At 42.7% G+C, this 13,311-nt stretch overlaps 1 protein-coding gene across 4 annotated transcripts in view; it reads left to right on the top strand.

The window, feature by feature from the left end:
* ALDH18A1 (aldehyde dehydrogenase 18 family member A1) overlaps nt 1-13,311 on the top strand; it is a 41,871-nt gene that overhangs the window by 13,862 nt on the left and 14,698 nt on the right. For 2 of the 4 annotated variants that reach the window (XM_047073209.1, XM_047073208.1), the window contains exons 4-10: nt 1,692-1,841; nt 1,932-2,036; nt 5,706-5,858; nt 6,278-6,368; nt 10,106-10,230; nt 11,869-12,013; nt 12,631-12,704. In XM_047073209.1, coding sequence (XP_046929165.1) covers nt 1,692-1,841; nt 1,932-2,036; nt 5,706-5,858; nt 6,278-6,368; nt 10,106-10,230; nt 11,869-12,013; nt 12,631-12,704 — 843 coding nt within the window. Of the gene's footprint in view, nt 1-1,691; nt 1,842-1,931; nt 2,037-5,705; nt 5,865-6,277; nt 6,369-10,105; nt 10,231-11,868; nt 12,014-12,630; nt 12,705-13,311 lie in introns of all 4 variants that reach the window. The other 2 variants (XM_047073207.1, XM_047073205.1) reach the window with 1 other exon arrangement.

Here is a 13,311-nt window from a genome sequence, read left to right as displayed (position 1 = left end):
GTCTTCCCACTGTTTTCATCAAGTTTCTCCTCTGCACGATATCTTCAGTCTGCTTTGGAGACCACCACAATTCCTCTACATGGCTTCTTGCCTAATGAAATGATCCACTTCATTTCCCATTCTCCCTGGCGAGACCACCACCACTTTCAGGCTTACTTCCTCTCTGGCCCACCAACATGACGTACTCATTCCTGTCCTTGTCCCCCACCTGGAATTCACTCATAGAGCCTCCCCTTCCTTAGAATCACACAACTCCATAGGCACCACTCACACTGTGCACTTAGCAGCAGGGAACATTTCCCCTCTGTTGGTGCAAATCCTACCACTCATGAAGGCTCAGGCTTAGTACCAACTCTCCTAGGAGGCCTCAAGAATAACTACACTCTCGTTTGAACTTCCCATCTCTGGTCCCCTCAGTCATTTGACAAGCTAAAAAAATTGGGTCAGTGTGAACACTGATCAGATCTTTTATATATATGTATTTCCTTAATGTTTATTTATTTTTGAGAAACAGGGATAGAGAGGCAGAAGGGAGGGACAGAGAGAGAGGGAGATAGAATCCCAAGCAGGCTCCATGCTGTCAGCACAGAGCCCAATGTGGGGCTCAAACTTACAAACTGTGAGATCATGACCTGAGCTAAAACCAAGAGTTGGATGCTTAACCGACTGAGCCACCCAGGCACCCCTGGATCTTTTATATTAAAGAGTTAATTGAAATGTTTTAGGTGACAGTGTTTTTTTTGGGGGGGGGGGAAGGCTATGCATATATATTCCCTGTCTTTTAGCAATTACAGTACTGCTGAAATATTTATAGATGAAATAATATATCTAGGGCCTGGGATTTGTTTGTATTAAAATAATGGGGAGGCTACCTGTAAAGGCAGTACTAGAGAGTGGGAAATTGCCCTGAGAAATAGTTGTTGAAGCTAGGTGATGGGTACATGGGGATTTATAAAACTGTTTTTACCACTATGGTTAAGTATGAAATTTTCTACTATAACAAGTTATTTTTTATAATCATGGTTTATCACAGGTGTTTGTGAGTTTCTGAGCCAGCTTATAGGGCTCAAACATCAGGAAGAATGGACATGTTAGGAATATGGACTCTATTTGCAGCTTGAATCTTTGATTCTTTCAATGTAGATCTGTCCAAAGTAGGGAACAAAGTGACCACAGCTAGTTCTAGGTAGACAAAGCAGGACAAGGTCAGCATCTGTCCCTGCTTTAGCCCAAGGGGACTCAGGGATCAACATACGACAGAAAGAGCCTCAATCTCCCAGGTTATACCTTAGAACCTAAGAGGCCATTTGCTAAGTTTACACTGCAATTCTTAGACTTCTTTTTCTGGAACAACTAGGCCTTCTGCATTATAGATTCCAACAGATACCATCAAGTTCTGTGGATGTCAAATCTGCCTGCACACCAGAATCTCCTTATTAAAAAATTTCTGATCTCTGCTACCTCCTCATCAGATTTGAGGCAGCATGTAGGAATCTGTATTTTTACCAAACAACCTGGGTGATTCTTCCACAGCCAGCCCAGCTGGTCCATAAGCCAGCATCTGGGATCCACCCAATTGTCTGTCTACCCTACCTGAGTCTCTTGTGCCGGTAAGGTAGACTCTACCTGTCTGAAGAGAGGAAGGAGATGATAACAGTGATTTGTGGTGCCTTTTCCTTCGTCGATGTCAGGTGTCAGTGCTACAGAATCAAGGCCGAGAGATGATGCTGGTGACCAGTGGAGCCGTGGCCTTTGGCAAGCAACGCTTGCGCCATGAGATCCTTCTGTCTCAGAGCGTGCGGCAGGCCCTGCACTCAGGGCAGAACCAGTTGAAAGAGATGGTGAGTGGTGCTTCCCCACACCCTGTAACAGGGGTCCGCAGGCCTCCTTCCCTCACTCCCAGTCACACCATATCTATTTGTGTGTTACAGGCAATTCCAGTCTTAGAAGCACGAGCCTGTGCAGCCGCTGGACAGAGTGGGCTGATGGCCTTGTATGAGGCCATGTTTACCCAGTACAGCATCTGTGCCGCCCAGGTGAGAGACTCACCTTTTTAGAGAGGTGTGGGGCCCGTGAGAGTGATTGCTGTGGAGCAAGAGGGTGATGAGCGGGGGGCTCTAGAGCCAGACTGCCAAGATACAGTCTTAACTCCATCACTTGTTAGTTGGGAAACCTGGAGAAAGTCTTTTGGTCTAACTTTTTTGTGCTTCAGTCTTCTCATATGAAAAAAGAAGATAGTATCAGTGCCTACTTGAGAGGGTTTTTGGGAAAAGTCAATGAGAAAATCACATGGAAAGCATTTAATGTAGTGTCATTCTCAGTAATTATTAGTACTTGTTATGGTACTAATAATTCTTTTTTTGAATGTTTTTTATTCATTTTTGAGAGAGAGTGATCAGGGGAAGGGCAGAGAGAGAGGGAGACAGAATCAATCGGAAGCAGGCTCCAGGCTCCGAGCTGTCAGCACAGAGCCCATCATGGGACTCAAACTCCCTAACCACAAGATCATGACCTGAACCGAAGTCAGATGCCTAACCAACTGAGCTACCCAGGCGCCCCTATACTGATAATTCTTCTAGCTACTACTCTAAGTGCTTATACTTTTCCTGAAGACAGAAAAGTTAGATGTCTTTATTTCATGGGCTTCTTTGACTTCAGGTGGCTTGCCTCTCTTTGCACCTGGTTGCCTTCTACAATAAATTTCTAATAAGCACTGAAGGAAAGAAAGATGCTTTTGGTGGGTTTTCATTCATTCAGCAAATATTTGTTGAGCACTTACAGTGTACCAAAAAGTATGCTAGGCATTGGGGATACTGTGGTGAACAAATCCACCATGGTTCCAGTCCTTATGGAACTTCTACATTTTTAGTGGTTGCTCCAAATGTTCTAGAGCCTTCTTTCCACATTGTACTTTTTCAATTGTATTTTTAATCATCAATACAACTACACACTAGAAACATGTAAATGTTACAAAGCAGCTACAACTACACACTAGAAACATGTAAATGTTACAAAGCAGCTAATAGTCACTTCACAAAACAACTGAAAAAATTGAACTCCCCAAGTTATTATCTTTAGACACCTTTGCTGCCTCTGATCCCACATTTACACAGATGTTATTTGACATAGGTGATGTTATATGTATATATCCTCTCAGGTTTTGCTCTTTCATTTCCTGCTGCTCTTCTCTTTCTCCATAATCTTCACAGTGTTATCCACAGTGATGTTGTGGTATTGTGCCAGAATGTCCTTGAGTGAAGTGAACTGAAACAGAAAGTCATGGACTTGTCCACCTGTTGCCTATAGCTGAGGACCCCACTGTCTTAGATTTTTTTTTTCCTGTTAGTATGAATACAATAGAAATCTTCATTTCTGTCACCCATTATTGTCAGCTCTCTTTTCCACAATCCAATGACAGTTTCAGTCTTTAATGTTTTTTATAAGTGCCTGGGGCCAGATGAGGAAACTTAGGTCTAGGATCTGTGCTTTTGTTTTTTCCCATGTATGATGGTTTTTCAGGTTTTTTGGTTTGTTGTAATGAAAGTGGCTTTAAAAGTCACTGCATGTCAGCCATGGCTTCCATTAACATTGATGTGGAAGAGTTCTGTCCCCTCCATTCCAGCAGGCATCCATCCATGGGCCCTTCTCTGTCACATGTTTGCCTTCCCTGGGGATCTTACTGCAAGAAATCTTTGCCCTTTGTACTTTCTCCTATGGTTTCTTGTTGTCTTTAGTAATCCTGTTGTAAAGACCATTATCAGTGGCTTTTGGAAATCTCCACTAAGTTGTTTGTCACGTTAAAGACTTAAGTACAGCAGCTTATTTTTTCTTCATAGAAATGAAATTGTGCATCTTAACAGACTGCCCTTCTCCACAGACATACTTTTCTCTTTAGGGCTCTTGTCTTCTATCCCTTTTTTTGTTAAACTATTTGAGCAACAAGTATTTTCACTGGACTTTTATACCTCCTATTTGCCTCTCCTACACACATTTACTTTATCATTTGACCTTTCACCTGCATGGCTAGAATCTATATGTTCTGTTTGACCCCGTCCTGTTTTCCCTGCAGGACTGGACTTTCCTGAAAAGGAGTTCATGATCTATTCTTACAAAAGATGTGCCCCATTCCACTTTCCCCAAACCGTCAACAGTTTTATTCTCTAGCTCAGCAGCTCATGAAGGGCCTGACATTTCTAAAGTACTGAACAAATTTTGAGTGAGTGAATTATTTCCTTTAGTCATGTACCATTTTATCTTCCTCACCTACATTTTATATGTCATTAAGGCTGCTGTTATCTTCTCAGTTCCCATAGCCAGACCCTAGCTCAGGGCTTAACCATTCCCACTGTTACTGTTTGGGTACCTTACCTCTTGACAGTCTGCCTGCAGCCTTTCCTTCTTCAACCTGCCCTACATTGCAAGAACCCTTCTTCCTTAAACATTTGAAGGATTTCATTGAAACATTGATTTATGAGTTTCAGGGCTTATTGCCATTAGTTTCTTGCTGCTGTTCTCAGTTACCTTCTCTCCTGCTAACTATTGCCTAATACTCTGAGGTAAGCAAGGAAGCAGAGCTGTCTGCCCACCCCCATATCCAGCTCGCCACTGTACCTTTGAGCACCTTATGCTCATCCCCTGTGCTGAACTAAGTTACATCCAGCTCTTCTTTCAGTTTGTGACTGAAGACTCACCTCTATAAATCTCTCCGACCAATCCCACATGCTCAAACACAGTCTGTGTTAACAGCACCAGTGGTCAGTTGCCGAGCAACAGTGGCCACACAGGCCTATTCCATTTTGTCTCATACACTTCTCCGAACACAGCAAACCATTCTTTGACTCACTCACCAAATATTTCAGTGCCTTCTGTGGCCAGCCCCTGAATCAGATGCTAGATACAGAGATATTTTAGCAATTAATCACTTCCCCCAAAGTGTATCTCTCTAGAATTCATACATTAATTATAATGTTTATTTATTTATTTTGAGAGAGAGTATGCACATGTGCAAGCAGGGGAGAGGCAGAGAGGGCTAGCAAGAGAATCCCAAGCGGGCTCCACGCTGTCAGCACAAAGTCCGATGTGGGAGTCAAACTCACAAACCATGATGACATTGTGACCTGAGCTGAAATCAAGAGTCAGATGCTTAACTGAGCTTCCCAGGTGCCTCATAAAGTTCACAGGTTAATTTTTTTTTAATTTGTTTTTAATGTTTATTTATTTTTGATAGACAGAGAGAGACAGAGTACAAGCAGGAGTGGGGCAGAGAGGGAGAGGGAGACATAGAATCCAAAGCAGGCTCCAGGCTCTGAGCTGTCAGCACAGATCCCCATGTGGGGTTCGAACTCACAAACCATGAGATCATGACCTGAGCTGAAGTCAGATGCTTAACCGACTTGAGCCACCCAGGTGCCCCTTATAGGTTAATTTTCTTAATCCTGTAAATGGAAAAGATTTAGTAGCTCTCTGGGAATTGAAGTACTTTTACAAGAAGTCTTGAGCATCCTTTAATATCCCAAGTGATTAATTTTTCCCATCTCTAAAAGAATTGGATGAGCGTCCAAAGATGTGTGCTCCATTCCGATGTGTATGGGATCCAGAAATCTAGAGTTTAACTCCTCTCCTGCTAGCATTTTTTGTATGTCGCTGCTAGGAAGTTCGTAATTTTCCTCCTTCCTGCATTTCTGGATGCATTTAATTACTTTCAGATTTTGGTGACCAACTTGGATTTCCATGATGAGCAGAAGCGCCGGAACCTTAATGGGACACTTCATGAGCTCCTCCGAATGAACATCGTTCCCATTGTCAACACAAATGATGCTGTCGTGCCCCCAGCTGAGCCCAATAGTGATCTCCAGGGGGTAAATGTGGGTAAAATATTCCTAAGGGTTGAGCATGCTGGAGACTAACGCCACGCTATGCTGCATGTACTAACACTGGAAGTTTGGCATAAACAAGATGGAAGGATTGGGAGAGAAGCTGGCCTCATGGAGCGGGGGCTGCATAAGCTCTTCTGAAGTCAGGGGGTCTCATTCAACAGGGTGAGGTGCAGTAGTGATTTCGGATGGTGCTATGAGCGTGGCTTGTGTGTGCCAGGTGCATGTTTGGAAGTGGGGTGGCCAGGAGGCGCAGTGTTTTGCAGACAGAGGGGGCCTACAAGAGCTGTCATCTGTGCATTCTATCATTAACTTTGCCTGCCAGAACCTAGCAGAGTGCTTCTGTGAATGTCTTTTTGAACTGCGTAGTTCACTCACTTAATGACTTTTTACCTGCATTCCAGGTTATTAGTGTTAAAGATAATGATAGCCTGGCTGCCCGTCTGGCTGTGGAAATGAAAACTGACCTCTTGATTGTTCTTTCAGATGTAGAAGGTACAAAGTAATGCCTTTTCCTTTTATCCAACTTTTGTTTTAAATACTAAATGCGTGAGCACATGAATTCCCGTCTTTGTTTGAGTCCTTCTGATTTTTTAAAAATATAGACCCTTATTTTCTGAGCCATATGGTCTGACAGAGGGTTTTTATGGCTCAAAGAAGGTGGGGGAGTCTGGGAGATGCAGTTTGAATGCTGAAATGTTATCATTTCCAGGCACTTTTGTTTTTTTAGAACAGCTTTATACAGGTATAATTCACATACCATAGTAAACCAATAGTTCACCTATTTAAGACTTAGTTCATTGATTTTTAGTGTATTCATACAGTGGCTCAACCCTAACAATAGGTTTAGAACATTTTTATCACCACATTGTATCACCCCATACCCATCAGTGATCACTCCTCACTTCCCCCCAAATTCTCCAGCCCTAGGCAGCCTCTCATCTACTTTCTGTCTCTGTGGATTTGCCTATCCTGGATGTTTTACATTAGTGGAATCGTCAGTATGTGATCCTTGGTGACTGGTTTTCTTCACTTAGCATAATGTTTTCAAGGTTCGTCGATGTTACAGCATCTGTCAGTATTCCTTTTCTTTTTCTTCTCAAAGAATACTCCATTGTGTATGTGCACCACGTTGTATTTACCCATTCATCGGTTGATAGACATTATGCTGCTGTGAACATTCATGTACACATTTTTGTGTGAACATGTTTTTTGTTTACCTAGGAGCAGAATTGATCATTTGGTAATTCTGTATGTGTTTAGCCTTTTGAAGAAGTGCCAGACTGGTTTCCGAAGCAGCTGCATCATTTTACATTCCTGCCAGCTCCATATGAGGGCTCTAGTCTCTACACATCCTTGCCAACACTTACCCTTATAATCTGCCTTTTCATTATAGCCATCCTAGTGGGTGTGAAATGCTATTTCATTGTGGTTTTGATCACTTTCAGTTTGTAACATAAATCATGAGACACGTTAAATGGGAGCCACTGCAGAATTCCAAGCTATGGGGCCACGGTGGTCTCATGTGTTAATCTGTTTTTCTCTGCTGTCCCCTTCCTCAAAGAAGGGTCCCTCTTGGCTCCAATTTGACTCTCCATTCACTATTCTCACTTTCCTAAGCTATGTCCATTTTACATTTTGACCCATAAGGAATATGGTAGCTGTGTCTAAAATAGGCCAAATCTACAGGATCCCAAAAGTCCACCTACATTCCCAGGAGATCAGGAAAACCTATTTAGTTTCCAACCCATACCCAAGGCAGGTTTCTTTGGCAGGACTTGTTTTCCAGTTTACACTCTAGTGGTGCAAGATTAAGGGCGGGGGCCTGCCTAGCGGAAGCAGAGGCAGATATAGATGGGTTGATCTGTCTTCTGCCCATGTGGGAAGTTCGATATATCATACTTGCATGTCAGTATTTTTACCTATAAGAAATCTTGGTACCATGTTTATCCACTGTAAATTTGAAATCTCAGGACAGGAACAGCTAGGTTGGGGTAAGAGTGAGCCACTCTGGAGATGAAGGCTTTTCAGTTAATCAACACATTTTTTAAAAAAAAATTTTTTTAACGTTTATTCATTTTTTGATAGAGACAGAGAATGAGTGGGGGAGGGGCAGAGAGAGAGGGAGACACAGAATCCGAAGCAAGCTCCAGGCTCTGAACTGACAGCACAGAGCCCAATGCAGGGCTCGAACCCACGGACCATGAGATCATGACCTGAGCTGAAGTCGGACGCCCAACTGACTGAGCCATCCAGGCGCCCCTCAACAGATTTATATTGAATTTCTACTATGCTTAAATACTGTGTTAGGTGCTTTATAAATGTCAATTTATTGAATCCTTATAGCAATCCTGCAAAGCAGGTAGCTTAGCTTACTCAGATGAAGAAATTAAAAATTACATTCACACCAGTTAAATGGTGTATCCAGATTCACATAGTACCAGAGGCTGGTTTCACAACTAAATCTGTTCAGTTTAAAAATCTACACTCTTCCTCTCTTCTATACTGCTTTGCAAGGTAAAAGACATGAGTTTGAGAGATTAATACATAAAGCCCAATTTCAATTAGAGTCTAGTAAACTTTTTTTTTTTTTTAAGTAGTCTCTGCACTGAACAAGGGCTCGAACTCATGACCCTGAGATCAAGAGTCACGTGCTCTTCCGACTGAGCCAGCCAGGTGCCCCTCTAGTAAACATTTTTAATGTAGCCTTGAACACCAAAATTGGTCATCAGTGTTGATAGCATATGTCAGTACTTTCTTGTTATTGCCAAACAATATTCTACCATGTAGATACACCACATTTTATTTACCCATTCATCAGTTGATAGACATGTGAGCATTTATAACTAATGCTGCTATCCACATTTGTGTGCAAATGTACATGAATGTACAAAAAACAGGCTTGTACTATTAACTCTTAATTAGTTATCCATTGAATGTTGATTTTTAGCACAATAATAGAATTTTGAATATGCTCTTGGTGGCTTTAAGAAGCTGCTATAAGGGAAAAAGAGGAGTAGGCAGACTATTAGAACTCTAGGCACTCCTCAGCATCTCTGGAGAAACTTTGGCTTAGGATTGTATAACCTTGCCCATGTTATTTTTGTATGAAATCAAAATAGCGTCAGAATCCAAGCCTGTGATCTCATATCGTAGTGCCTTCTGAGAAAACCATCCCTGAGTCCAGGAGCCGTGGAGTGCTGGGTTGCAATGGACAGAGGTTGGAGAGGTAGTTTTTCTCTCCCTGTAATTGCTGCCCATGGTTAGCACTGCTGCATTCTATACTGGACCCTGATTCCCTCACTCCTCTGATTCCCCTTTTCCTGGAGGGGATGCATATAGCAGTATTGCATTAGAGATTTAGAATATGAAGCAGAGAGGGCTGTATTTTCACATGGGAAAAGTAGTAACTTAAACCAAAAACATCCCTGCCCACATGTCCTTGAGCCAGTCCCCAACCCCAGGCAGTTCCTCCCTGTACTTAGGCCTTGATGTGACTCCATTTTCACAGGCCCTTCATTTTTCTTTCCAAGGCTCCGACTGGCTGTGTTTACAAGTGAAATGGTGAAGATTTTTAATCTTGGATTGTATGCATATAACATTTCATGTAACTCATATTTTATGTTATTCTACTCAACTATAAAAGGGACATAGGCTTTATGGTGATAAGTCCAGACTGAATGCCAAGAGTTGTATGCTCTTCTGCTGACTCAGCATAACCTTCACAATGACTTCCCCATAACACAGCGATTATAATTAGTGACTGTTTCAAAGGATGCTGTGAGAGTTCATGAAAACCTGTCTCGCATTTCATCCCACTTGGAAATAGTCACATTATAGTATATAGCTACTACACTGTTTCTGCAGTAGCCACTCATCTTTTTCAGTTACTTCCTTAATTCAGCATCTTAAGTAGCAGTGGCAGAGGTAAGGACAGCTTCCCAGTAGACAGTGGAGTGGGCAGGGCTGATAGGTGTTGCACCAAGGATATGGACATGCTGTGATGCTGGCAAACAGAATATAAAAGTATGTGTGGAAAGTCCTGTTGCTGCTTTTCAGCATGGGTAGACTATACAGATCATTTGTTCTTTTTTCTGGTTAGAGCTGGTAGAACACAGACTTCATCTGGATCAGTCACGTACAGAGTGGTTGGCAAGTGCCCAGGGGGATGTCTGTCTTGGGGGGCATGCCTTCCATTAAAGCAATACTGCCAACTCCTGTCTACTTTTTAGGTCTCTTTGACAGCCCCCCAGGGTCAGATGATGCAAAGCTCATTGATATATTTTATCCCGGAGATCAGCAGTCTGTGACCTTTGGAACCAAGTCAAGAGTAGGCATGGGTGGCATGGAAGCCAAGGTAAGGGTCTGATGCTGTTACTGCCTATAACAGCTAAAAAAACCAATCTATATTTTACCCTTTTTGCTTTTTTTTTAAGTTTTATTTAAGTAATCTCTACACCCAACATGGGGATAGAACCCACGACCCTCAGATCAAAAGCTGCACACTTCTCCGACTGAGCCAGCCAGGTGCCCCTACCCTTTTGACTTTTGTGATTGTTTGGGGGCTAATGGCTAAAATACTAGGCACATACACACTTAAATGTGCACATGTCTAAATACAGGTATAATGCATATTGTGTACCTATATTTTGTCATGTCTGTATATGTGTTCTCTTCATTAGTATTACATAGTGTGTTCATGTTATAAAGTCGTCAAGGGCAGGCTCCCTCTCTCCCTCTCCCTCTATATATAATTTTTTTTTTTAAGTTTATTCTGAGAGAGTGACAGCACGAGTAGGGGAGGGGCAGAGAGGGAGGGAGACATAGAATCTGAAGCAGACTCCAGGCTCTGAGCTGTCAGCACAGAGCCCAACGTGGGGCTTCAACCCACGAGCTGTGGGATCATGACCTGAGCCAAAGTTGGACGCTTAGCTGACTGAGCCACCCAGGCACCCCCTACTTTAAAGATTTTCTTAAATTTTTTTTTTAAACATTTTTTTCAACGTTTATTTATTTTCGGGACAGAGAGAGACAGAGCATGAACGGGGGAGGGGCAGAGAGAGAGGGAGACACAGAATCGGAAACAGGCTCCAGGCTCTGAGCAGTCAGCACAGAGCCAGACGCGGGGCTCGAACTCACGGACCGCGAGATCGTGACCTGGCTGAAGTCGGACGCTCAACCGACTGCGCCACCCAGGCGCCCCTTAAATTTTTTTTTTAAGTTTATTTATTTTGAGACTGAGAGTGTGAGTGGGGTAGTGGCAGAGAGAAGGGAGAGAGAGCATCCCAAGCAGGCTCCGCACTGTCAGTGCAGAAAGCCTGATGCAGGGCTTGGAACTCACAAACTGTGAGATCATGACCTGAGCTGAGATCATAAGTCAGGTGCTTAATGGACTGAGCCACCCAGGGACCCCAAGATTTTTTATTTTTTTTAAGTAATCTTTACACCCAACATGGGGCTCAAACTCACAACCCTGAGATCAAGAGTCACATGCTCTATTGAGGAAGCCAGCCAGGTGCCCCCGCTCAACTATTTCTTACGAAATCTTCCAAAAATTTTTCTCTCCCATTAATTGTTCTAAAAAGTAATACTCTTAAGATACAGCATCAATTGTAGGAATGGCAAAGACCTACAAAAGAGATCTACAAAAGTTAAAAGAACTCAGGATCAGATTCTGGTTAAACACCAGGCTGGACACTATGTCGAGGCACAGTAAGTCAAATGTAGAAGTTATGAGTCCTAGTACTAGAGAGTCTTTGAACACTGAGCACAAAAGGCAGATTGGCTCATCTTTAGCACGTACCAGAGTTTGGCTGGAGAGAGAGAGAGCAAGGGCTGAGTGTGTTTTCAGAGCTTCTGAGTTGTTCAAAACATTCCTGCATATACTTCAATTGCTCACTATCACATTGTATTCTCTTTTTGTGAGTTTAAAGTATGGATGACTAGACCCTGCAAAAGTCTGAATGTTGTGTTGGGATCTAATCTCTCCTATTAGGTGAAAGCGGCCCTCTGGGCTTTGCAAGGTGGCACTTCTGTGGTTATTGCCAACGGAACCCACCCAAAGGTGTCTGGACATGTCATCACAGACATTGTGGAGGGAAAGAAAGTTGGCACCTTCTTTTCTGAAGTAAAGCCTGCAGGTAAGTAGTTCCTCATTGAGTAGTCACACCATGGCCTAAATGAGACCGAAGATTGAGCTCTCCTCTCGGAGTAGAGATCACAAAATTGACGTGTTGATATTCTGAAGTACACTATTGTTTCAGACACTCTTTGCAAAATTGGACTTTGCTTTGCTTTTGTAAAGTTTAGCGAACCTGCCCAACTAGGCTTCCCATTCTCTCTAAAACCACTATGTTAAAGAATATGAGCATCCATTCTCTTAAACATTTGCTAGGCCTATGCTAGAGGCCTAGAAATGCAAAGACACTTAAGACAGTAAGACATGGTATGTACTCTCAATTGTTCGCAAAGATATTGCCATATAACCTACATTCAGAAATGCAAACACATGAGAGAATATAAGCTAAAGTGGAATTGAAAAGAACTCTACGAGATGTAACTTACCCCGGAAATATAGACAAGTTTCTTGTGTTTATGCCCGAGTTAATCTAGTGTATTCTTTTGCCATTTTATTTGTCTGAGTGACCTCTAGGAAGCAAGCACACCAAGACACTGAGCATTCATTCCGTGCACGTTATGAGTCTGTGCACTTGCTGGGTTGCTGTCCATGATCTGATGTTTGCAAATATTCTTACAGGTCCTACCGTTGAACAGCAGGGAGAAATGGCTCGAGCAGGAGGAAGGATGTTGGCCACTTTGGAACCTGAGCAGGTAATAACCTTAGCCAATAGTTCGGTTGGTTTTCAGACTGAGTCATGTTGTGAGGCTTAGTGCACAGTCAAGGCTGCCATGTCCCCCTCCATTCCTCTTGTCCCCACAGAGTTATTCTAGTTACAAGTGAGATTCAGATTTGTTCTGCCTTTTCTCTCTCTAAATTTTATTTTCCCTTTTGTCTTTTGTAGTCTGTGGCCTAAGGTAGCTTTTTATCACTATGTTTTGATCAAAAACATCATGAACATGGTGAGACCAAGGAGGTTTCCTAAGCCTGCCACATACTGGACATGGAAATGTAGGAAAACTGCTTATTCTAACACATCTGAGTCCCCTGACTTACCCATTAGATGGACGCTCCAGAGCCTGCCCTCTAGTCAGAGGCCTTCCCACAGTGAAGTGGCAGACACTGCAGGTCTGGAAACAAGGCAGTCACGGAAGCTGGGGATTGGCTTCTCAAAGCCTGTGTTGTAAAGGATGTTGTGTTTAGATTTTTTCTAGGGAGCACTTTGGCCTGAGAAAAAAGAAAATTTTAAATAACTACAAGTAGAGAAAGGAAAGCAAAGGAACAGCTTAGCCTGTCTCTCTAAACCACTTCCCTTGGCTT

This window comes from Lynx rufus, unplaced genomic scaffold (assembly GCF_022079265.1).
Source record: "Lynx rufus isolate CCGP_SWC_20201006 ecotype Redwood Valley unplaced genomic scaffold, mLynRuf1.p SCAF_11, whole genome shotgun sequence".
Taxonomy (NCBI): domain Eukaryota; kingdom Metazoa; phylum Chordata; class Mammalia; order Carnivora; family Felidae; genus Lynx; species Lynx rufus.
Note: the sequence above shows the minus strand (reverse complement) of the source record. Positions and strands in the feature narration are given on the sequence as shown.